The 26,737-nt window shown below is 45.9% G+C and overlaps 1 protein-coding gene across 1 annotated transcript in view; it reads right to left on the reverse strand.

The window, feature by feature from the left end:
* The window catches only part of PKHD1 (PKHD1 ciliary IPT domain containing fibrocystin/polyductin), a 918,515-nt gene that overhangs the window by 417,641 nt on the left and 474,137 nt on the right, over positions 1–26,737 (reverse strand). Inside the window, exons 40-43 of the mRNA XM_069726855.1 lie at positions 21,969–22,094; positions 20,350–20,483; positions 17,734–17,846; positions 15,712–15,811 (exon numbers count right to left, since the gene is read on the reverse strand). Of these exons, the coding sequence (XP_069582956.1) occupies positions 15,712–15,811; positions 17,734–17,846; positions 20,350–20,483; positions 21,969–22,094 (473 nt within the window). The remainder of the gene's footprint in view (positions 1–15,711; positions 15,812–17,733; positions 17,847–20,349; positions 20,484–21,968; positions 22,095–26,737) is intronic.

Below are 26,737 nucleotides of genomic sequence, written 5' to 3' on the forward strand. Positions count from 1 at the left end.
ACCCAGTCTGAAGAAGGCGGAAGGAGATGAGTGAACACAGGCAAACATATGCACTGCACATGCCCATCAATCACACCCTCGCTGTCCAAAAAAATAAGACACCGAGGGCCGTTGTTTCGAGCAGGGGAGATGCACAGGCGCAGCCAGCTAACCAATGATGTCAAAAGACGGGCAGCGCTAACAAGGGTGGTGCTGCGTGTCATTACAAAGGAAAGTCACACCTCAGGGACATTGTAATGGTCTGTAATGAGACACATTTTGTACGTGTTGAGTTCCACGTGGGCAAGGAGAAACAGTCAGCCACCTCGTACAAATGCAGCAGTAATGCTGTACAAGGTGGCTGATATACATAGAAACACCTGTGGGTGGGGGGCAGGCTCCCTTCAATTTCAGTTCATGTGCCTGCGTGGCGTTTGCAGGTCACGTTGCAAGCTACACAGCAGGGGAACAGCTGGCGTTGCTGAACCCCACTGACACATTGACTGGTGTTTTTCTCTGTGCAGATTGCATGTCCGGGCAAAAACTAGCGGTGTTAGAGCCCAGGGTCAGCAGGAGGAGGAGGAGAGGAGCAAAGTGTAGGCCGAAGCCTGCACTGGTGGCAGCTTTTGGTCGGTTGTGCCAGCGTGGCTTGTGCTGGACACGATGCCGGCTACACAGCGGGGGAACAGCAGGCGGTGCTGAACCCCACTAACACATTGGCTGGTGTTTTTCTCTGTGCAGCTAGCATGTCCGGGCAGAAACTGGCGTTGTTTGAGCCCAGGGTCAGCAGGAGGAGGAGGAGAGGAGCAAAGTGTAGGCCGAAGCCTGCACTGGTGGCAGCTTTTGGTCGGTTGTGCCAGCGTGGCTTGTGCTGGACACGATGCCGGCTACACAGCGGGGGAACAGCAGGCGGTGCTGAACCCCACTAACACATTGGCTGGTGTTTTTCTCTGTGCAGCTAGCATGTCCGGGCAGAAACTGGCGTTGTTTGAGCCCAGGGTCAGCAGGAGGAGGAGAGGAGCAAAGTGTAGGCCGAAGCCTAGTTGAACCAATTTCAAAGGTTACCTTTAACCCCCCCCTCAGGTGTTGCAAGGTACAAGAGCCACACCTTGTGCAGCATTAATGCTGCACAAGTAAAAGGTTGCTCTATTTGTTTTGCTCCTTGCACACGCTGACTAAAACACGTACACTATTTAGCCCATTATACTGTCAAACAGTTGTGGAGGCGTGACTTGTCTTTTTAACGAGACGCAGCACAGGTGTCAAAATTTGCACCTAGGTACTGGGCGCAGATTCCTGAGCGTTGTTATTTGCTGTACAGGAGTCTGCGCTATTGTGATCCCTTGGCCATGCGCTGTGAGCGCTTCCTGTCTTCTGACCTCATTTCATGTCGGCCGTTGCGGTTAGCGATGGACATGAATCCCAGACCCACAGTGTGTTTTCAAAAAATCACACTGCGTGGCTGGGATTCGTGGCCTTGTGCAGTAAATAGGTTGGCCGCTTACACATGTCCTTACACCTGCTCCAGACTGGGCGGCCTCAGCTGATCCCTTATCGCCTACCACGGCCAGGAGGCCGCACAGTCTGAAGAAGGCGGAAGGAGATGAGTTAAGACAGGCGAACATATGCACTGCTCGTGCCCATAAACCACACCCTCGCTGACAAAATAAATATGTCAACGAGGGGCGTTGTTTCTAGCAGGGCGGATGCACAGGCGCAGCCAGCTAACCATGATGACAAAAGACGGGAAACGCTACCAAGGGGGGTGCTGCGTATCATTACAAAGGAAAGTCACACCTCAGGGACAGTGGAATGGTCTCAATGAGACACATTTTGTACGTGTTGAGTTCCACGTGGGCAAGGAGAAAAAGTCAGCCACCTTGTACAAATGCAGCAGTACTGCTGTACTAGGTGGCTGTTATACATAGAAACACCTGGGGGGGTGGGGCCAGGTTCCCTTTTAATTTCAGTTCCTGTGCCTGCATGGCGTTTGCAGGTCACGTTGCCGGCTACACAGCAGGGGAACAGCTGGCGTTGCTGAACCCCACTAACACATTGGCTGGTGTTTTTCTCTGTGCAGCTAGCACTTCCGGGCAAAAACTAGCGGTGTTTGAGCCCAGGGTCAGCAGGAGGAGGAGAGGAGCAGAGTGTAGGCCGAAGCCTGCACTGGTGGCAGCTTTTGTTCTGTTGTGCCAGCGTGGCTTGTGCTGGACACGTTGCCGACTACACAGCAGGGGAACAGCTGGCGGTGCTGAACCCCACTGACACATCACCTAGTGTTTTTTTCTGTGTAGACAACACTTCCAGGTGGCAACTGACAGTGTTGAAACCCAGGGAATCAAAGAGGAGCAGAGTGTAGGCCGAAGCCTGCAGTGGAGCAAGTTGAAAGGGAACCTTTAACCCCCCCCCCAGGCATTTGTTGCTGAAAGAGCCATCTTGTACAGCAGTAATACTGCACATGGAAAATGGTGGCTCCGAAAATTATGCTCCTTGCAAACGCTGAAGTACACACTCATATAATGTGTCCCCTCACACCGTCAAACCATCCCGGAAGTGGGACTTTCCTTTGTAATGTGACACAGCACAGCCGTCATTCCAACCCCCTTGGTGCCGGGCACCACCTCCTCAACGTTGTTTGGTTCTGTCACGGAGCCCGCACTGTAATGTTATCCCTTGGCCATGCACAGTTAGCGGTGCCCGTCTTCTGACATCATGTAGGTGTCAGGCTGGCAGTGCCTGTGCGTCCAAGCTGCCCGAGATCCAACCTTGCAGTGTCATCTAATGTAGTCCCACTGCGGGCCAGGGATCCATGGGCATGCGCAGTGCATATCATCGCCTCTCACTCACCTCCTTCCTGCTTCTTCAGACTGTGCGGCGTCACGGCCGTGGCATGCTATTAGGGATCAGCTGACGCCGCCTAGTCTGAAGAAGCGTGAAGAAGGGGAGTGAGAGGCTAGTATATGCACTGCGCATGGCCATGGATACCAGGCCCACTGTGGGATCACATTAGACGACACTGCGAGGTGTGATTTCGGGCAGCGTGGACGCACAGGCGCAGCCAGGACGACAACAAATGATGTCAGAGGACGGGCAGCGCAAACTGTGCATGGCCAAGGGATAACATAACAGCGCAGGGTCCATGACGGAATCAAACAACGCTAAGGAGGCAGCGCACGGTGCCAAGGGGGTAGCAATGACGGCTGTGCTGTGTCACATTACAAAGGAAAGTCCCACCTCCGGGACGGTTGGACGGTGTGAGGGGACACATTACATGAGTGTGTAGTTCAGCGTTTGCAAGGAGCATAATTTCAAGAGCGACCTTTCCCTTGTGCAGTATTAGTGCTGCACATGGTGGCTCTTTCAGTAACAAACGCCTAGGGGGGGGGGGGGGACAGGTCCCCTTACATTTTAGTTGTGCCAGCGTGGCGGTCGCATGACACGTTGCCGGATACACAGCTGGGGATCAGCTGACGTTACTGAACCCCAATAACAGAGGAGCGACTGTTGACTGTGCACACAGCACTTCCAGGCACCAACTGGCGGTGTTAGAGCCCAGGGACAGCAGGAGGAGCAGATTGGAGGTATTGCCGCACACACAGCTGGGGATCAGCTGACGTTACTGAACCCCAATAACAGAGGAGCGACTGTTGACTGTGCACACAGCACTTCCAGGCACCAACTGGCGGTGTTAGAGCCCAGGGACAGCAGGAGGAGCAGAGGAACAGAGTGTAGGCCGAAGCCTGATTGGAGCAAGTTGAAAGGAAACCTTTAACCCCCCCCCCCCCAAGACGTTTGTAGCTGAAAGAGCCATGTTGTGCAGCACTAAGGATGCAAAAGGAAAAGGTTGCTCTTTTAATTATGCTCCTTGCAAACACCGAAGTAAACACTAAAAATGTGTCCCTTTATACCGTTAAACCGTTCCGGAGGTGCGAATTTCCTTCGTAATGGGACACAGCACAGCTGTCATTCCTATCCCCTTGATGCCGTGCGCTGCCTCCTCAGCGTTGTTTTAAGCTGCCACGGAGCCTGCGCTGTTCTGTTAGCCCTTGGCCATGCCCAATTAGCGCTGCCTGTCTTCTGACATAATTTGGTGTCAGGCTGTCAGTGCCTGTGCGTCCACGCTGCTCCAGATCCCACCTCGCAGTCTCATCTAACGTAATCCCACTGCGGGCCTTGGAACCATGGGCATGCACAGTGCATAACCTCGACTCTCACTCCCCTCCTTCCCTCTTCTTCAGACTGTGCGGTGTCACGGCCGTGGCATGCTAGGGATCAGCTGACGGCGCACAGTCTAAAGAAGGCGGAGGGAAATGAGCGAGAGCCCGAGGGGAAGATATGCACTGCGCATGCCCATGGATCCCAGGCCCGCAGTGTGACTCAATCAGAAGACACTGCGAGGCGGGATCTCGGGCAGCGCGGCCGCACAGGCGCAGCCAGCCTGACACCAAATTATGTCAGAAGACAGGCAGCGCAAATAGGGCATGCCCAAGGGATAACAGAACAGCGCAGGCTCCGTGACAGCTTAAAACAACGCTGAGGAGGCAGCGCATGGCACCAAGGGGGTAGGAATGACGGCTGTGCTGCGTCACATTACGAAGGAAAGTCCCAGCTCCGGGACGGTATAACGGTATCAGTGAACACATTTTATAAGTGTTAAGTTCTGCGTGTGCAAAGAGCTAAAAAAAAAGAGCTACCTTTTCCTTGTGCAGCATTACTGCTGCACAAGATGGCTCTTTCAGTAACAAACGACGGGGGGGGGGGGGACAGGTTCCCTTACATTTAGGTTGTTGTGCCAGCGTGGCGGTCGCAGGACACATTGCCGGCTACACAGCTGGGGATCAGCTGACGTTACTGAAACCCAATAACACTGGGTCGTATGTTTTTACTGTGCAGCCTGCACTTCTGAGCCGCAACTGGCGGTGTTGGAGCCCAGGAATAGCAGTTCAGGTGGTAGAAAGATGAACACAGCAGGAGACCTGGATGACACCCAATTACTTAATCAGGCAGAGGAGTGGCAAATTCCTGCGAGATCCAGGCCTGGTTCATTTTCAGGAAAGTAAGCCGGTCAACGTTATCGGAGGATAGTCGCATGCGACGGTCTGTTAGTACACCACCTGCGGCACTAAAGACACGTTCCGATAAGACACTAGCCGCAGGGCAAGCCAGCACCTCCAATGCATACTGGCTTAGCTCTGGCCATGTATCCAGCTTAGAGACCCAAAACTTGAACGGGGAAGAGCCGTCTGGGAGTACAGTAAGAGGGCAAGCCATGTAGTCTGTCACCATCTGACGGAACCGTTGCCTCCTGCTGACTGGAGCCGCCGGTGATGGTGTAGACATTTGGGGCGGGCACACAAAAGTGTGCCAGAGTTGTGCCATACTGGGCTTGCCTTGGGCAGAGGCACTGCTTCTGCTCCCTCTTTGGGCAGAGCCTCCCCCACTGCCTCGACGCACTGAGCTGCTTTGTAAAGCACTAGCAGCACTCCTCTCAGTTGGACAGGAGAAGATGATGGAATTCACCAGTGTGTCGTGGTACTCCCGCAATTTACGCTCCCGGGTCAACGCAGGGATGAGGTTTTGGACGTTGTCCCGGTAGCGAGGATCGAGGAGGGTGAACACCCAATAATCAGGCATGTTGAGAATGTGGTCGATACGGCGGTCGTTTCTCAGGCACTGCAGCATGAAATCCACCATGTGCTGCAGAGTGCCAACCGGCCCAGAAACGCTGTCCCCTGCTTGAGACATGATCTCTGCCCGCTCGTCATCACCCCACCCTCGCTGTACACACTGACCACTGGACAATTGTGTCGCTCCCTCCTCTGGACGGAGCTCTTCCTCCTCCATTGACTCCTCCTCATCCTCCTCACAAATTGGCCCCTGCGTACCCCTTTGTGAGGAACCACGTGGCGCTGACTCTCCAGAAGCTGATGGAAAAGGTGACTCCTCATCCTCCACCTCTTCCACCACATCATCCCTTAACCCTTGCAAAGTTTGCTGAAGCAGGCAGATAAGGGGGACAGTCATGCTGACTAGTGCATCATCTGCACTTGCCATCCGCGTGGAATAATCAAAAGGACGCAAAACCTGGCAGACGTCCTTCATAGTGGCCCACTCTGTGGTTGTGAAGTCTGATCGGCGCTGACTGCGACTTCTTTGCGCCTGATGCAGCTGGTACTCCATAACTGCTTGCTGCTGCTCACACAACCGCTCCAACATATGTAACGTGGAATTCCACCGGGTAGGTAGGTCACATATGATGCGGTGTTCCGGAAGGCGGAATCGGCGCTGCAGAGCAGCAATGCGGGATCTGGCCAAGCTGGAACGCCGCAAGTGAGCACACTCTAGGCGGACCTTGTGCAGCAGGGCATCAAGATCCGGATAGTCCCTCAGAAAACTCTGCACAACCAAATTGAGCACATGTGCCAGACATGGGATGTGAGTGAGGTTGCCAAGGGCCAAAGCTGCCACCAGATTTCGGCCATTGTCACACACTACCATGCCTGGCTGGAGATTCGCTGGCAGTAACCACACATCGCTCTCCTGCTTTATGGCATTCCAGAGCTCCTGCGCTGTGTGGCTTCGATGCCCCAATGAAACTAGTTTCAAGACGGCCTGCTGACGTTTGGCCACGGCTGTGCTCATGTCGGTCATAGGTAAACGTTCACGGGTCCATGTGGGGGTGGACTGTGACGGATCCTGCAGAGAGGAATCAGAGGAACTGGTGTAAGAGGAGGAGTCGATGCGTACAGACTGGATTCCTGCAATCCTTGGAGTGGGCAGGACACGTCCTGCGCCACTCGCACGATCTGTACCTGGCTCAACAACATTAACCCAATGGGCAGTGAGGGAAACATATCGCCCCTGTCCATGCTGACTGGTCCACGCATCGGTGGTGAGGTGGACCTTGCTACTGACGGCGTTCAGTAGCGCATGTTTTATGTTTGCCTCAACATGCCTGTGCAGGGCAGGGACAGCCTGCCTGCTGAAGTAAAAGCGGCTGGGCACCTTGTACTGTGGGACTGCCAATGCCATCAAGTCACGGAAGCTGTCAGTCTCCACCAGCCTGAACGAGAGCATTTCCAGGGACAACAGTTTGGCAATGCCTGCATTCAGAGCCTGTGCTCGGGGGTGGTTGGCCGAGAATGCCCGCCTTTTCTCCCATGCCTGTACTACCGATGGCTGTAGAGTAGACTGGGAGTGTGAGGATGACTGGGAAGGTGGTGCTGTGGGTGGAATTACACAAGGTCTCTGGGAGGAAGCCAAACCAGCTGTGCGTGAGCTGGAGGAAGAGGCAACACGAGCTGAAGAGGTGGTAGCTGCCGCTGTTGGTTGGCCTACATCTTCAGTGTGTTTCTGTAACTCCACCGCGTGCCTGGTCCGCACATGTTTCCACATATTTGTGGTATTGAGGTTGCTGACATTTTTCCCTCTTTTTACTTTATGATGACACAGCTTGCATTTGACAAAACAAATGTCATCTGCAACTGTGTCAAAAAAGGACCAGGCACTGCAAGTCTTGGGAGCGCCCTTTTTGGCTTTGGAAAGAGACAGGCTCCTAACGGGTGCCAAAGTGGAGGCTACAGGCTCCGCAGTCTTCCCCCTCCCTCTCCCTCTTTGGCCCGTAAGAGGAAGCTCTTCCTCTGAGCTGCTCCCACCACCTTCCTGTTCCTCACGCCACGATGGGTCAAGGACCTCATCATCTCCACTACCCTCTGCCACCAACTGCTCCTCCTGGGTAGTCTCAGCAGCACAGTACGCACGAGAAAGCGGCACCTGAGTTTCATCATCAGATGCGTACTGCGCTGTGGTCACCGGAGGCACTGGCCCACCTGCCTCTTCAGAGTCAGAGAGATAAAGCTTTTGGGCATCACTGCACACTGCCTCTTCTTCCATTTCTCCAATGCTGCTTGGCTGGCCCCCTGTTTCCAAGCCAAGAGATTCAGAGAACAGAAGTAGAGACGGCTCCTGTCCTGGGCTCTCTGACTGCCTGGCCAATTTGGCAGGTGGTGAAGAGACAGATGGCTGCTCTCCAGTGCTCTGTGCCTGAGAGGATGTGGCACTAACTGAAGTCGATGCCGAGGCGTTAGCTGCCATCCACCCGACAACGGCTTCAATTTGGTCTTCACGCAGCAGCGGTGCACGGCGCTCTCCGACAAAGCTGCGCATGAAGGACTGTTCCCTGCTGAAACTGAGTGACGACGAGTCACCGGCGCCCGCAGCAGGCACAGAATCACCACGTCCTCTCCCTGCTCCTCTCCCTGCTCCGCGCCCACGCCCACGTGCCTTACTCCCTGCCCTCTTCATCTTGGTTGACAGATAAAGATAAGCAGAAAAGTACTAAGGCCTTAGTGTGCTTATTCCTGTAATGCTCCTCCTAACAGGTGTAAGAAACACTAATGTTGTAAATTGTGGACTAAACTTTATTATTTTTCAAATGTGGCCTACACAAGTGTAAGTTGTGTTTGGTGAACTTAACCTTTTTTTTGGTGCAGATCGGGCTACAGAGCTAGTTTAAATCACACGGAGACCGTGCAGACAGCCGTAAACGGCGCTGCAAGGCCAAGAAACCCTCCTCTAGGTTATCCTATATAGTGTTTTTCCACTATTTAGCTGGATACAAGTGGAAAGACACTAATAGGAATTTTTTTTTTCAAATTTTAAACTGGCTGCACTATTTGAAAAAAAGGAAATTGTTTTTCAAGGTATGAGGCAGTAACGCACCCTGAGCTGAATCCAACCGGCTATGGCTGCACACAGACTACAGGGCGAGCTGGGCTCACACGGAGACCGTGCAGACAGCCGTAAACGGCGCTGCAAGGCCAAAAAACCCTCCTCTAGGTTATCCTATATAGTGTTTTTCCACTATTTAGCTGGATACGAGTGGAAAGACACTAATAGGAATTTTTTTTTTCAAATTTTAAACAGGCTGCACTATTTGAAAAAAAGGAAAATTTTTCTCAAGGTATGAGCCAGTAACGAACCCTGAGCTGAATCCAACCGGCTATGGCTGCACACAGACTACAGGGCGAGCTGGGCTCACACGGAGACCGTGCAGACAGCCGTAAACGGCGCTGCAAGGCCAAAAAACCCTCCTCTAGGTTATCCTATATAGTGTTTTTCCACTATTTAGCTGGATACGAGTGGAAAGACACTAATAGGAATTTTTTTTTTCAAATTTTAAACAGGCTGCACTATTTGAAAAAAAGGAAAATTTTTCTCAAGGTATGAGCCAGTAACGAACCCTGAGCTGAATCCAACCGGCTATGGCTGCACACAGACTACAGGGCGAGCTGGGCTCACACGGAGACCGTGCAGACAGCCGTAAACGGCGCTGCAAGGCCAAAAAACCCTCCTCTAGGTTATCCTATATAGTGTTTTTCCACTATTTAGCTGGATACGAGTGGAAAGACACTAATAGGAATTTTTTTTTTCAAATTTTAAACAGGCTGCACTATTTGAAAAAAAGGAAAATTTTTCTCAAGGTATGAGCCAGTAACGAACCCTGAGCTGAATCCAACCGGCTATGGCTGCACACAGACTACAGGGCGAGCTGGGCTCACACGGAGACCGTGCAGACAGCCGTAAACGGCGCTGCAAGGCCCAAAAACCCCCCTCTAGGTTATCCTATGTAGTGTTTTTCCACAATAGAGCTGGAGACTGGTGGAAAAACACTAATAGGAAATTTGAGAAAAAATGTGCAGCAGGCTGCACTAAGAGCAAAAAAGAACAACTGTGTGAGGCAGTGTGAACCCCCCCTGAGCTGAATACAACCGGGTATATGGCTGCACACAGACTACAGAGTGAGCTGCACACACACACACACAGAGACCTTGCAGAACGCTGTTAAAACAGCGCTGCAAGGCAAGAGCAAGGTGAACAGTGAAGAACACACAGCGTTTTGCTAAATTAGCCTTTGGAAAGGAAAATAAAGCAATTAGCTAGCTCAACTGGCCCTCAGTTAGAACACAGCGTCCTGTCCCTAACTGAAATCACAGCAGAGTGAGCGCAAAATGGCGGCAGCGCTTTTTTATAGTGCAGAGTGACATCATTTCAGCAGCCAATCCAAGCCTTGCCAGTACTTACATGCCCACCATGCTAAACAGGATGTGCCCACACTTTCATTCATTCCTCATTGGCTGCTGCGTTCAATTTGAATTCTGGGAACTTCCGATTCCGGTATCCGATACGCGGGAAGTATCGGAATTCAGTATCGGAATTCCGATACCGCAAATATCGGCCGATACCCGATACTTGCGGTATCGGAATGCTCAACACTACTCAGGATGGGTGTTATCTAGGGCCTATATTATAGAAAATGAGGCTCAGGGCCAAAGTATGACCCTACTGTACTAGATAGGTTTTATCATTTTGAAAAGTTCCATATATAAAATAATAGCATCATACATTGTCCAAATATTACCGCCATATATTATGAAAGCACTACTAATATTTTGTGGCAAAATAAAACCCTTTCCCAATGTCAAAATGCAGAAGGGCACAGAGAAATCACAAAAGCTTATTATGGGTTCTACAAGCTCCCCCACCTTCTCCAGAGGAACCAGGAGCCCAGTTATAGGGAGTACACAGAGGCCTTTATCCCATAAGATGACATCTGTCTTATAAGTGGCCCGTGGTATTTGGTGGTTCTGATATACACTTTGCATTGCGACCCAAAAATCTTCAGATACACCTCTAAGGCTGGTTTCACATTTGCGTTTTTTTGCCGCTGCGTTTTAGCGCAAAAAAAAGCATGCGTTTTTTTCCTATACTTAACATTAAAAATGCATGCGGTTTCTTGCATGCGTTTTGCCACGTTTTGCCGCCGCATGCGTCGTTTCTATGCATGCGTTGTGTTGCAGAAATGCAACATGTAGTATTTTCTAGCGGCGTTTTTTTGCCGCAAAAAAAGTATTGCTGTCTATGTAAACGCATGCGTTTTAATAGAAAAACACAAGAATACACACTGATAAGCCAACCCCCAACCCTAACCCTAACCCTAACCCTAAGGGATTCTAACCCTAACCCTAACCCTAAGGGATCCTAACCCTAACCCTAAGGGATCCTAACCCTAACCCCTAGGGTTAGGGTTAGGATCCCTTAGGGTTAGGGTTAGGATCCCTTAGGGTTAGGGTTAGGATCCCTAGGGTTACTAGGGATCCTAAGGGTTAGGGTTAGGATCCCTTATGGTTAGGGTTAGGGTTAGGATCCCTTAGGGTTAGGGTTAGGGTTAGGATCCCTAGGGTTACTAGGGATCCTAAGGGTTAGGGTTAGGGTTAGGATCCCTAGGGTTACTAGGGATCCTAAGGGTTAGGGTTAGGGTCCCTTATGGTTAGGGTTAGGGTTAGGATCCCTAGGGTCTACTAGGGTTACTAGGGATCCTAAGGGTTAGGGATAGGGTTAGGATCCCTAGGGTTAGGGTTAGGATCCCTTAGGGTTACCAGGGATCCTAAGGGTTAGGGTTAGGATCCCTACGGTTACTAGGGATCCTAAGGGTTAGGGTTAGGATCCCTTATGGTTAGGGTTAGGGTTAGGATCCCTAGGGTCTACTAGGGTTACTAGGGATCCTAAGGGTTAGGGTTATGGATAGGGTTAGGATCCCTAGGGTTAGGGTTAGGATCCCTAGGGTTACCAGGGATCCTAAGGGTTAGGGTTAGGATCCCTAGGGTTACTAGGGATCCCAAGGGTTAGGGTTAGGGTTAGGATCCCTTATGGTTAGGGTTAGGGTTAGGATCCCTAGGGTTACTAGGGATCCTAACCCTAACCCTAACCCTAGTTATTTCTGCTTATAGTGGGTTTTCTTGTTGATTTTGATGATTGGCAGCTGTCACACACTTCTCATCATGCGTTTCAAAAGCGCAAACGCAGGAAAAAATGCATGTAAATGCGTCAAAACGCCGCGTTTGTATTAAAACATGCAAAAACACATGCGTCTAAAAAACGCAGTGTTTAAACGTGTTTAAATGCGTTTTTTTCACCAAATGCGTTTGCGTTTAAAACGCTGTGTTTTTAAACGCAAATGTGAAACCAGCCTAAGATGAACTTCCATCTTCCTCAGAGGTGAGACACTGGCCAAAGCGGGGGTGGGACTAGCTTTTTAAGTGACAAAAAGTCATGGAAATAATTTGGAGGGATAAACAAACAACAACCTGTTCTGTTTGGGGAGACACAATTTGGGACCTTAATGAGAGGAAGAATTGCTGTGTTCTTCTAGGGTGAAAAATTGGCACATGTAGAGGTTGTGCTAACTTTTTTACTGGTGGAAACAATGTGAAGGGATAAAGAAACAATGCCCTTTCAGTTCTGGGTGGCACAACCACGTACGTTAATGTAAGGAAGGACTGTTGTGTCCCGCTGGGTTGAGAAATTGGCCCAAACAGTGTTTAAAGACCACGGGAACAGTATAAAAACAATGGTCTCTTCTGTTCTGGGCAGCACAGTTAAGCACCATGAGAGAAGAAACTGCAGTGTCCCTTGGGGGTAAGACATTGGTTCAGGACGGGCTGGGACTCGCTCTAGTAGTGTTAAAAGGCCGTGGGACTAGCTCTAGTAGTGTTAAAAGGCCGTGGAAACAATATAAGAAACAATAGTCTCTTCTCGTTTGGATGGCACAGCTTAGAGCCGTGAAAGGAAGAACTGCATTGTTCCTCAGGGGTAAGATATTGGCCAAGGCAGGGGCAGGACTAACACTTTTAGCACCCAAAGATCATGAAAACCATGTCGAGAGATAAACAAATAACTGCCCACTGATCTGGGTGGCACAACCTGTCCCCATAATGAGAGAAAGAACTGTAGTACTCCATGGGGTAGGAAATTGGCTCAAGCAGGGGAGACCGTAGCTCTTTCAGTGCTCAAGGATCATGGAAGCAATGCAAACAATTGACCCTTCCCTTCTGCATTGAGCAGGGTGTTGGACACGATGACCCTGGAGGTCCCTTCCAACTCTAACATTCTATAATTCTGGATCGTACAAGATGGCACCCTAATAACATAGTAACATAGTTAGTAAGGCCGAAAAAAGACATTTGTCCATCCAGTTCAGCCTATATTCCTTCATAATAAATACCCAGATCTACGTCCTTCTACAGAACCTAATAATTGTATGATACAATATTGTTCTGCTCCAGGAAGACATCCAGGCCTCTCTTGAACCCCTCGACTGAGTTCGCCATCACCACCTCCTCAGGCAAGCAATTCCAGATTCTCACTGCCCTAACAGTAAAGAATCCTCTTCTATGTTGGTGGAAAAACCTTCTCTCCTCCAGATGCAAAGAATGCCCCCTTGTGCCCGTCACCTTCCTTGGTATAAACAGATCCTCAGCGAGATATTTGTATTGTCCCCTTATATACTTATACATGGTTATTAGATCGCCCCTCAGTCGTCTTTTTTCTAGACTTAATAATCCTAATTTCGCTAATCTATCTGGGTATTGTAGTTCTCCCATCCCCTTTATTAATTTGGTTGCCCTCCTTTGTACTCTCTCTAGTTCCATTATATCCTTCCTGAGCACCGGTGCCCAAAACTGGACACAGTACTCCATGTGCGGTCTAACTAGGGATTTGTACAGAGGCAGTATAATGCTCTCATCATGTGTATCCAGACCTCTTTTAATGCACCCCATGATCCTGTTTGCCTTGGCAGCTGCTGCCTGGCACTGGCTGCTCCAGGTAAGTTTATCATTAACTAGGATCCCCAAGCCCTTCTCCCTGTCAGATTTACCCAGTGGTTTCCCGTTCAGTGTGTAATGGTGATATTGATTCCTTCTTCCCATGTGTATAACCTTACATTTATCATTGTTAAACCTCATCTGCCACCTTTCAGCCCAAGTTTCCAACTTATCCAGATCCATCTGTAGCAGAATACTATCTTCTCTTGTATTAACTGCTTTACATAGTTTTGTATCATCTGCAAATATCGATATTTTACTGTGTAAACCTTCTACCAGATCATTAATGAATATGTTGAAGAGAACAGGTCCCAATACTGACCCCTGCGGTACCCCACTGGTCACAGCGACCCAGTTAGAGACTATACCATTTATAACCACCCTCTGCTTTCTATCACTAAGCCAGTTACTAACCCATTTACACACATTTTCCCCCAGACCAAGCATTCTCATTTTGTGTACCAACCTCTTGTGCGGCACGGTATCAAACGCTTTGGAAAAATCGAGATATACCACGTCCAATGACTCACCGTGGTCCAGCCTATAGCTTACCTCTTCATAAAAACTGATTAGATTGGTTTGACAGGAGCGATTTCTCATAAACCCATGCTGATATGGAGTTAAACAGTTATTCTCATTGAGATAATCCAGAATAACATCCCTCAGAAACCCTTCAAATATTTTACCAACAATAGAGGTTAGACTTACTGGCCTATAATTTCCAGGTTCACTTTTAGAGCCCTTTTTGAATATTGGCACCACATTTGCTATGCGCCAGTCCTGCGGAACAGACCCTGTCGCTATAGAGTCACTAAAAATAAGAAATAATGGTTTATCTATTACATTACTTAGTTCTCTTAGTACTCGTGGGTGTATGCCATCCGGACCCGGAGATTTATCTATAAAAAAAGCAAGCCATGCGTTGGCCGGGAATCGAACCCGGGTCAACTGCTTGGAAGGCAGCTATGCTCACCACTATACCACCAACGCTTACGTAATGAGATGAACAACTACAGTGTCCCTCGGGGGAGAGAAATTTGTCAAAACAGGAGTAGGGATAAACAAACAACGCACCCCTCTGACCTGGTTGCAAATTTTGGCATCACAATGAGAGGACCCTTTTGATCTTTCCTTCTCCATGCACCACTGGGTGTTTTTCGCCTTCTCTCCATTTCTAACATGCCAGGGCTTTTAGTGACAGTCTGCACAAAGGAACAGCGCTCCACCGGGTGTATAAATCAAAATGAATCCTTTATTCAGCCATTAAGCACAAGCGACGTTTCGACGTCGCTTGTGCTTAATGGCTGAATAAAGGATTCATTTTGATTTATACACCCGGTGGAGCGCTGTTCCTTTGTGCAGACTGTGACGTGTTACCCAGGTGGGTTCCCTGGATATGGAACGAGCGCCCGAATAGGGGAGTGCTGTCGGTCATCTACATAGGGCTTTTAGTGACATGATACCTTTCTTCTAAGAGTCGTATCCATAGACCCCACCCCTGCGGTTTCTCTCCTACTACTGTATATAAGTGTGAGTCTTCAGTACAGCATTTGCTTTCTATTTATAAGGCATCAGTATGAAAAAGAGCCAAAAGAGTAATAAAAACAGCACAATAGTCCGGGAAAGCAAATGATAAAAGCAGTGTAAGGGATACATTAATAATCGCTGTGATTCTCGCCAGCGCAGTGCATGAGGCTCTACATATCGGGCTATTTCGGTATCTTCCCAGCCTGTACTAATCTTTCCTAATGCCGTTCTGAACTGTAGCCAATCATTCTTTTGTTTAAACTGCAAGCGTAGCTAGAAATGAGAATTAGCAGCATTTAACCAGATTGTTTGCTACACTAAAGTATGTTAATCTTCCCCATTTAGGAGAGATGCCATTTTCCTAATTTCCCGAAGAAACGTTTCTTGCTTCTTCTCCTCTTTTTTATATCTGCCAATTTGTTAAAGCCGTTTGGAGATTTGCAGTAAACATTAGCGTTTTGTGGAGCCCGTGCCAGGAAGCCGCACTAAAGGATGGCCTAATTACCAGCCACTTAGAGACGGGGTGCCGGTCTTACTGTACCTCCGCTCCACCTCGGCTCTTCCAGGCTGTGAAGTCTTGGAATGTGGTCACGGTGTCACTGCCGAACGCCTGATAATCCGGGTGCAGGCGAAAGCCAGACCTGTGTGGTGAAGCAGACGGAGGGGTTGGTGTCTCTACGTAAGGCTTGTTGGTAGAGATGAGCGAACGTGGACTTAAACGTTTGAGGATCATACCGGTCAGTTAGTGTCCAGCGCTAAACGCCATACGCGGACTTCTCCCGGAAATCCATTATAATCATTGGAGCTCCAGGGAGAGAGAGTTTGGGTAAAGTTCTGGTTTCGGTCGGGAACCAGAACCCCAAATTCCATGGGTCCACTCATCCCTTCTTATTGACTCTCTAAGATAATTATTAATTGTTCCAATACTGAGAGACACAATATACACAGCCGGACGTGGATTCCTTCTGCCCGATCCTCCCACTCAGTTGTTCCCCTAACACCACAAAATGTAATTAGAGGGATACAATATACAGGGCTGCCATCAGAGCATTACTGCCCTTACTGATGTATGGGGCCTGGTGAGGAGGGGGGGTCTGGTCCAGGCCTCCCTTCTCATTGGGCCACGGGGCAAAGGTCAGGGGCAGGAATCGACCATTTGATCAGTAGCTGAACGCTCAGTTGCAATTTGTTGCAGTACAGGACCTGCTTCCTGCACTGCAATAGGAGCCGTCAGCCAATCAGAGGCCATCAGCTGACGTTGGCGCGCATGTCGCCAGCGTATGACGTCACTGTCATGCGCCGGCGGGTCAACACCTCAAATGGTTCAGGAAGAGGATGCTGCAGGACCGTGACCAGGTGAGGAGAAACTTTTGTTTGTACTGAAATCCACAATATGGGGAGACATATGAGGGGTCAGGACTGAGACATATAGGGGGTAGAATGGAGACATATGAGAGGGCATGATGGAGAGATATGAGGGGGGCAAGAAGGAGATATATGAGGGTTCAAGATGTAGACATATGAGGGGGCAAGATGGAGACATATGAAGGGGTAGGATAGAGACATGCGGGGCAGGATGGAGACATATGAAGGGGCAAGATGGAGACATATGGGGGGCAGGATGGAGACATATGGGGGGCAGGATGGAGACATATGGGGGGCAGGATGGAGACATGAGTTGGCAGGATTGAGACATGGGGGGCAGGATGGAGACATATGAAGGAGCAAGATGGAGACATAGGAGGAGGCAAAATGGAGACATATGGGGGTCAGGATGGAGACATATGAGTTGGCAGGATTGAGACATAAGAGGGGGTAGGATGGAGACATATGAGGGGGGTACGATGGAGACATATGAAGGGGCAAGAAGGAGATATATGAGGGGGAAAGAAGGAGATATATGAGGGTTCAAGATGTAGACATATGAGGGGGCAAGATGGAGACATATGAGGGGGTAGGATAGAGACATATGAAGGGGCAAGATGGAGACATAGGAGGAGGCAGAATGGAGACATATGGGAGGCAGAATGGAGACATATGAGTTGGCAGGATTGAGACATAGGAGGGGGTAGGATGGAGACATATGAGGGGGGTAGGATGGAGACATACGAGTTGGTAAGATAGAGACATGGGGGGGCAGGATGGAGACATATGAAGGAGCAAGATGGAGACAGGAGGAGGCAGAATAGAGACATATGGGGGGCAGGATGTTTACATATGGGGGCAGGATGGAGACATAAGAGGGGGTAGGATGGAGACATATGGGGAGGTAGGATAGAGACATGGGGCAGGATGGAGACATATGAAGGGGCAAGATGGAGACATAGGAGGAGGCAGATAAGTATATTGGGGGCTCATTTTGTTCCATTTTTTGTGGGGAGGATGGAGGATATCCATGAGCGGACATGCCATTGATTAAACCTGTGGAGCCGCACAGGGACCTGAGAGGTAAGAGGGCCACATGTACCTCCAAAGCAGCTGGAATTGTGCATTATGCTGAGTTATTAGACTGTTCTTGCACAGGGGCCTCTTCTGTCCGTATCCGTCGGTGAGGATAACTTACCTCATACATGACACAGCTGAATTTTTCCGAAAAGTTTCCAAAGGGGCTTGGGAAGGCCCGTCTGGTGCGAGGTGGTAAAAATAGCCATATCCCGAGCTGCAGACTACGTTTTCCTAAAAAGAATCACAGAAACATGAAGTGAACATAACATGCAATTATCTGCAATATTTTCTATCACTGCATCTCTAAAGAAAATATTGTCTCCCAAATTTTGCACTTTTTGGGGCAGTCACTTTTGCCCCATCACTGGGGTCATTTTCCATTTGGCCCAGTAATCCCATACTGTAATTTTAAGACCATTTGATAATCCAGAATATCTGATAATCTGCCAGGTACGTGCCTTAAACATTTTAGTCTCACTCCTGGCTCTGTTTTAGCCTTATCTGAGACCACCCATTTGTTGGTGACGTTTGTGTCATTTTGAGATGGATAATAAATAAAATAAAATAAAAAAATATATACATTATTAAAAATCTAAAATGATGAAAGTTTGAATCCTTCACTTTCCCCACTTTAAAAATAAGAAGAAGGGGGGAAAAATAATTGGTATTGGTGCATTCTTTCTATTAAAATATAAAATGAATAAAATCATACAATAAGTATTGTAAAAAAAATAAATAAATTGGTATCAAGGTCTACAGGTCTAAAAAAAAAAAGCAAATTTTTTTTGCTGAATTTTTTTCCCAAGTTGAAAAAAAAATCTACAAGGATGATATCGCTGTAATCGTATTGAACCTGAAAATCTTGATTCCGGATCATTTTTACCGCTCTGTACAAACAAAACCCAAAAATATGAAAAAAAATCAATGGTATATTTGAAAACTAGTCGTCCCACAAAAAAAAAATAAGTTGTGTTGTGGAAAATATTTTTAAAACGTTATATGACGTTTGAAATAGGGGGAAGAAAAAAAATGAAAAAAATGAAAATTGGCCATGGCGGGGTAAAGGTGAAAGGATGAGGGATGTCCCCTGTGAATGGCCCTGGGAACCTAGAGGATTAAAACGCGGCAGGCTTTTTTTTTTCCAGCTGATTACCTGCATAGCCCTCGGTGAGCAGATAACGGTTGCTCGGAATGACGATGAGTTCACCAAACTTTGTCATTTACACGGTCTGTTTCCACATCAACGCTCATGCTTTAGGCGGGAACGTACTACCCCAAAATTACCTTATGCCATTTTCCAAATTGCACTTCTACTTGAGTTCTGTATTTTGTACAAGTCCCGTCATTACATCAACTCATTCAGATCGGCGGACACCCTCGTGGTGATGAAGGTTTAGGCGAGCAGAGAATTTGTGTAGAAATCAATTCAGCTCCTGATTTCAATGAATTATAGAGTTTTATGCCGCATACATTTCAGGTGAAAATTACTCATCTTTCCATGCCCCGGGAAAAAAAAAAACTGAACACCGACATCAAATCTCACCTGAACAAGACTCACAGGGACACGACGTAGCTGAAAACGCGTGTCTAAGGAAAATAGAATGACGCTCGCTTATTTCCGCGTTATGTATAGCGTTTTAAGGTTTTTGCTATACAGGGGAGTGACAGTAAATGTATGAGTGTGCAGAAAAATTTTTGTGATATACTTACTTAATCCATTTCTTATGTGTTGATGCATTATATAACTGTTAATGTGCAAGTGAGAAGCAAGAGGTTTAGCAGCATACTGGGTGTGTGCAAGGAAGGAGAATTCTGAGATCGCGAGCCTGAAATAGTAACCTAGTGAGTGGAAGTCTGGATGTTCATATCCTGGATATGATAATGAGAGGAAAAGACGGAAAGAGAGCTCAGCTGTGGTGGGAATGGCCAGGAGACCAGAAGATGTAGCTGTAGGTTTGTGGGAACCCTGGACAATAAGAGCAGTAGTGCTGAAGAGGCAACGTGTAGGCCGGATCTGGAATGCTGGTAAAAGAAGACTCAACTCGCCATGCCGGGATAATCATGGGTGTCGCACGGAACTGGGTTTTGGTTAGAAGAAAAGCAAGCTAGAAATTAAGGATCCAAGATATTCATATTGGATTGAGGAGCTGTAATTTGTAAGTGATCTGCAAAACAAAGTCAGTAAAAGGCGGATTCTTTAGGAGCGCTTGATAGGCAGCCCTATTGAGGGGAGGGCGCACAGTCCCCCCGCAGCTCCAGCCGATCACCTCCGAAGGAGGACAGAAACAGAAAAAGGGTGAAACTCGGTCAAAGGAGAGCCGAAAGGAAACTTGATGTGGAGGGTGAATTTGGATCTATACAAGGTCTCCATGACAACACTGCATGTGACAGAACGCAGAAGGCGGCCATCTTAGGCTTTTGGCCTATAACTGCAAATGATCAAAACTCAGCCTAGAAATAAGATATTAAACAACAGTTTTCACAACTTTACAGTACAAAAACGGCATTCGGAAGAAGAAACATGAGGCTGACAGAACTGGAATGTTTACCGGGCCCCTTTAATGCTATAGTTAACAAGAAGCCATGGAAGTGCAGCTGGAGTACGTGACTGACAAAGCGACAATGTAAAGCAGTGATCATAGGGGACAAGGATCTCCTGTCAGTGGTGCCACGGAGAAAAACAATAGTTATAATGGCTGATAACAGGGAACAATAAACAGAACTAAATCCTCACCTCAATGGCGTTGAATGGAGACATGATATAAACAGCGGCCGGTGCCAACGTCTCAATATTTGAGAGACTATCTGTCCCCAAAACCTTCATCAGCAAATTCCTCTTAACTTGGAGGTTATTTCCTAGAAGATCTCCTGAGTATGAAAGCAGTCATTACCGGGAAGGATGGATGGACAGATAGAGGAAGGGATGAAGGAGGGATGGATAGACATATTGACAAGCAGACAGACAGATAGATAGATAGATAGATAGATAGATAGATAGATAGATAGATAGATAGATAGATAGATAATAGATAGATAGATAGATAGATAATAGATAGATAGATAGATAGATAACAGATAGATAGATAACAGATAGATAGATAGATAGATAGATAGATAGATAGATAGATAATAGATAGATAGATAGATAGATAATAGATAGATAGATAGATAATAGATAGATAGATAGATAGATAGATAGATAGATAGATAGATAATAGATAGATAGATAGATAGATAGATAGATAGATAGATAGATAGAAAGAAAACAAATAGATAGATAGATAGATAGATAGATAGATAGAGAGATAGATAATAGATAGATAATAGATAGATAGATAGATAGATAGATAGATAGATAGATAGATAATAGATAGATAGATAGATAGATAGATAGATAGATAATAGATAGATAGATAGATAGATAGATAGATAGATAGATAGATAGATAGATAATAGAAAGATAGATAGATAGATAGAAGATAGATAGAAAGATAGATAGATAGATAGATAGATAGATAACAGATAGATGATAGATTGATTGATAGATAGATAATAGATAGATGATAGATAGATAGATAGATAAATAGATAATAGATAGATAGATAGATAGATTATAGAAAGATAGATAGATAATAGATAGATAGATAATATATAGATAATAGATAGATAGATAATAGATAGATAGATAGATAGATAGATAGATAGATAGATAGATAGATAGATAGATGATAGAAAGATAGATAGATAATAGATAGATATATAATATATAGATAATAGATAGATAGATAGATAATAGATAGATAGATAACAGATAGATGATAGATAGATAGATAGATAGATAATAGATAGATAGATAGATGATAGAAAGATAGATAGATAGATAATATATAGATAATAGATAGATAGATAGATAGATAGATAGATAGATAATAGATAGATAGATAACAGATATATGATAGATTGATAGATAGATAGATAGATAGATAATAGATAGATAGATAGATAGATGATAGATAGATAGATAAATAGATAATAGATAGATAGATGATAGAAAGATAGATAGATAATAGATAGATAGATAATATATAGATAATAGATAGATAGATGATAGAAAGATAGATAGATAGATAGATAATAGATAGATAGATAATAGATAGATAATAGATAGATTGATAGATAGTAGATAGATAATAGATAAATGGATTGTAGATATTAGATACAGAAAGTACAAAGGTAATTGTCAATGATATGGAAAAAGCATAAAAAAGATACAGCCGCCCAGCGTGGAAATAGATAATTTTTCGGTAGTGTATTCAGACATTGTTGCCCGGATCACCAGTAACAATCACTCACCTACAATCACACCATGACCTTTAATATTGTAAAATATATTTTCTTTCACTGTGAAATGGGAAATCCCAGAAAGGCTGATGCCGCGAGCGAAGGAGTTCAGCACCACAGATCCCTGGATATAGGAACCTAGGACGGGGACAGGTAATGACACAGAACCTTAATGATGGCGGAATGTAGGGAGATGGCCGAGCTAAACAACCTGGACTCCAGCCAGAGACACTGAAATTGTAAAAACTCATAATGCCATGATCTCACATGTGAATTCAATTTTCCCATTGCATTTTTTTCTACAGGTGTCTGCACCAAAATACGCAATTGTGATCTGATCTGATTTTCATACATTAGCCATGTTTTTCTATGCATTTTCTACTTAATTCGCACACATGTGGTGCAGATTTGATGAAAGTGATTTTCTTTTGTTAAAAAATATTGGAATTCTGCACACAGTGACTGCACCAGCAGAATAGTGAGTACAGCTCTGGATGTAACTCAGGATCAGTAATGTAATGTATGTTCACAGTGACTGCACCAGCAGAATAGTGAGTGCAGCTCTGGGGTATAATACAGGATGTAACTCAGGATCAGTAATGTAATGTATGTACACAGTGACTGCACCAGCAGAATAGTGAGTGCAGCTCTGGGGTATAATACAGGATGTAACTCAGGATCAGTAATGTAATGTATCTACACAGTGACTGCACGAGCAGAATAGTGAGTGCAGCTCTGGAGTATAATACAGGATGTAACTCAGGATCAGTAATGTAATGTATGTACACAGTGACTGCACCAGCAGAATAGTGAGTGCAGCTCTGGGGTATAATACAGGATATAACTCAGGATCAGTAATGTAATGTATGTACACAGTGACTGCACCAGCAGAATAGTGAGTGCAGCTCTGGAGTATAATACAGGATGTAACTCAGGATCAGTAATGTAATGTATGTACACAGTGACTGCACCAGCAGAATAGTGAGTGCAGCTCTGGGGTATAATATAGGATGTAACCCAGGATCAGTACAGGATCAGTAATGTAATGTATGTACACAGTGACTGCACCAGCAGAATAGTGAGTGCAGCTCTGGAGTATTATAATACGGGATGTAACTCAGAATCAGTACAGGATCAAGAATGTAGTGTTTGTACACAATGACTGCACCAGCAGAATAGCGAGTGCAGCTCTGGAGTATTATAATACACGATATAACTCAGAATCAGTACAGAATAAATAATGTAGTGTATGTACACAGTGACTGTACCAGCAGAATAGTGAGTGCATCTCTGGGGTATAATATAGGATGTAACTCAGGATCAGTAATGTAATGTATGTACACAGTGACTGCACCAGCAGAATAGTGAGTGCAGCAATGGGGTAAAATACAGGATGTAACTCAGGATCAGTAATGTAATGTATGTACACAGTGACTGCACCAGCAGAATAGTGAGTGCAGCTCTGGAGTATAATACAGGATGTAATTCAGGATCAGTAATGTAATGTATGTACACAGTGACTGCACCAGCAAAATAGTGAGTGCAGCTCTGGAGTATAATACAGGATGTAACTCAGGATCAGTAATGTAATGTATGTACACAGTGACTGCACCAGCAGAATAATGAGTGCAGCTCTGGAGTATAATACAGGATGTAACTCAGGATCAGTAATGTAATGTATGTACACAGTGACTGCACCAGCAGAATAGTGAGTGCAGCTCTGGGGTATAATACATGATGTAACTCAGGATCAGTAATGTAATGTATGTACACAGTGACTGCACCAGCAGAATAGTGAGTGCAGCTCTGGGGTATAATACAGGAGGTAACTCAGGATCAGTAATGTAATGTATGTACACAGTAACTGCACCAGCAGAATAGTGAGTGCAGCTCTGGAGTATAATATAGGATGTAACTCAGGATCAGTATTGTAATGTATGTACACAGTGACTGCACCAGCAGAATAGTGAGTGCAGCTCTGGAGTATAATATAGGATGTAAATCAGGATCAGTATTGTAATGTATGTACACAGTGACTGCACCAGCAGAATAGTGAGCGCAGCTCTGGGGTATAATACAGGATGTAACTCAGGATCAGTAATGTAATGTATGTACACAGTGACTGCACCAGCAGAATAGTGAGTGCAGCTCTGGGGTATAATACAGGATGTAACTCAGGATCAGTAATGTAATGTATGTACACAGTGACTGCACCAGCAGAATAGTGAGTGCAGCTCTGGATTATAATACAGGATGTAACTCAGGATCAGTAATGTATGTACACAGTGACTGCACCAGCAGAATAGTGAGTGCAGCTCTGGATTATAATACAGTATGTAACTCAGGATCAGTAATGTAATGTATGTACACAGTGACTGCACCAGCAGAATAGTGAGTGCAGCTCTGGGGTATAATACAGGATGTAACTCAGGATAAGTAATGTATGTACACAGTGACTGCACCAGCAGAATAGTGAGTGCAGCTCTGGGGTATAATACAGGATGTAACTCAGGATATGTAATGTATGTACACAGTGACTGCACTAGCAGAATAGTGAGTGCAGCTCTGGGGTATAATATGGGATGTAACCCAGGATCAGTAATGTAATGTATGTACACAGGACTGCACCAGCAGAATAGTGAGTGCAGCTCTGGGGTATAATTCAGGATGTAACTCAGGATCACTAATGTAATATATGTACATAGTGACTGCACCAGCAGAATAGTGAGTGCAGCTCTGGAGTATAATACAGGATGTAACTCAGGAACAGTAATGTAATGTATGTATACAGTGACTGCACCAGCAGAATAGTGAGTGCAGCTCTGGGGTTTAATACAGGATGTAACTCAGGATCAGTAATGTAATGTATATACACAGTGACTGCACCAGCAGAATAGTGAGTGCAGCTCTGGGGTATAATACAGGATGTAACTCAGGATCAGTAATGTAATGTATGTGCACAGTGACTGCACCAACAGAATAGTGAGTGCAGCTCTGGGGTATTATACTAGATGTAACTCAGGATCAGTAATGTAATGTATGTGCACAGTGACTCCACCAGCAGAATAGTGAGTGCAGCTCTGGAGGATAATACAGGATGTAACTCAGGATCAGTAATGTAATGTATGTACACAGTGACTGCACCAGCAGAATAGTGAGTGCAGCTCTGGAGTATAATACAGGATGTAACTCAGGATCAGTATTCTATGCATTTTCTACTTAATTCGCACACATGTGGTGCAGATTTGATGAAAGTGATTTTCTTTTGTTAAAAAATATTGGAATAATGCACAGAGTGACTGCACCAGCAGAATAGTGAGTACAGCTCTGGATGTAACCCAGGATCAGTAATGTAATGTATGTACACAGTGACTGCACCAGCAGAATAGTGAGTGCAGCTCTGGGGTATAATACAGGATGTAACTCAGGATCAGTAATGTAATGTATGTACACAGTGACTGCACCAGCAGAATAGTGAGTGCAGCTCTGGGGTATAATACAGGATCTAACTCAGGATCAGTAATGTAATGTATGTACACAGTGACTGCACCAGCAGAATAGTGAGTGCAGCTCTGGGGTATAATACAGGAGGTAACTCAGGATCAGTAATGTAATGTATGTACACAGTGACTGCACCAGCAGAATAATGAGTGCAGCTCTGGAGTATGATACAGGATGTAACTCAGGATCAGTAATGTAATGTATGTACACAGTGACTGCACCAGCAGAATAGTGAGTGCAGCTCTGGAGTATAATATAGGATGTAACTCAGGATCAGTATTGTAATGTATGTACACAGTGACTGCACCAGCAGAATAGTGAGTGCAGCTCTGGGGTATAATACAGGATGTAACTCAGGATATGTAATATATGTACACAGTGACTGCACCAGCAGAATAGTGAGTGCAGCTCTGGATTATAATACAGTATGTAACTCAGGATCAGTAATGTAATGTATGTACACAGTGACTGCACCAGCAGAATAGTGAGTGCAGCTCTGGGGTATAATACAGGATGTAACTCAGGATAAGTAATGTATGTACACAGTGACTGCACCAGCAGAATAGTGAGTGCAGCTCTGGGGTATAATACAGGAGGTAACTCAGGATCAGTAATGTAATGTATGTACACAGTGACTGCACCAGCAGAATAATAAGTGCAGCTCTGGAGTATAATACAGGATGTAACTCAGGATCAGTAATGTAATGTATGTACACAGTGACTGCACCAGCAGAATAGTGAGTGCAGCTCTGGAGTATAATATAGGATGTAACTCAGGATCAGTAATGTAATGTATGTGCACAGTGACTCCACCAGCAGAATAGTGAGTGCAGCTCTGGAGGATAATACAGGATGTAACTCAGGATCAGTAATGTAATGTATGTACACAGTGACTGCACCAGCAGAATAGTGAGTGCAGCTCTGGAGTATAATACAGGATGTAACTCAGGATCAGTATTCTATGCATTTTCTACTTAATTCGCACACATGTGGTGCAGATTTGATGAAAGTGATTTTCTTTTGTTAAAAAATATTGGAATTCTGCACACAGTGACTGCACCAGCAGAATAGTGAGTACAGCTCTGGATGTAACCCAGGATCAGTAATGTAATGTATGTACACAGTGACGGCACCAGCAGAATAGTGAGTGCAGCTCTGGAGTATAATACAGGATGTAACTCAGGATCAGTAATGTAATGTATGTACACAGTGACTGCACCAGCAGAATAGTGAGTGCAGCTCTGGAGTATAATACAGGATGTAACTCAGGATCAGTAATG

This window comes from Ranitomeya imitator, chromosome 5 (assembly GCF_032444005.1).
Source record: "Ranitomeya imitator isolate aRanImi1 chromosome 5, aRanImi1.pri, whole genome shotgun sequence".
In the NCBI taxonomy this organism is placed as follows: Eukaryota; Metazoa; Chordata; class Amphibia; order Anura; family Dendrobatidae; genus Ranitomeya; species Ranitomeya imitator.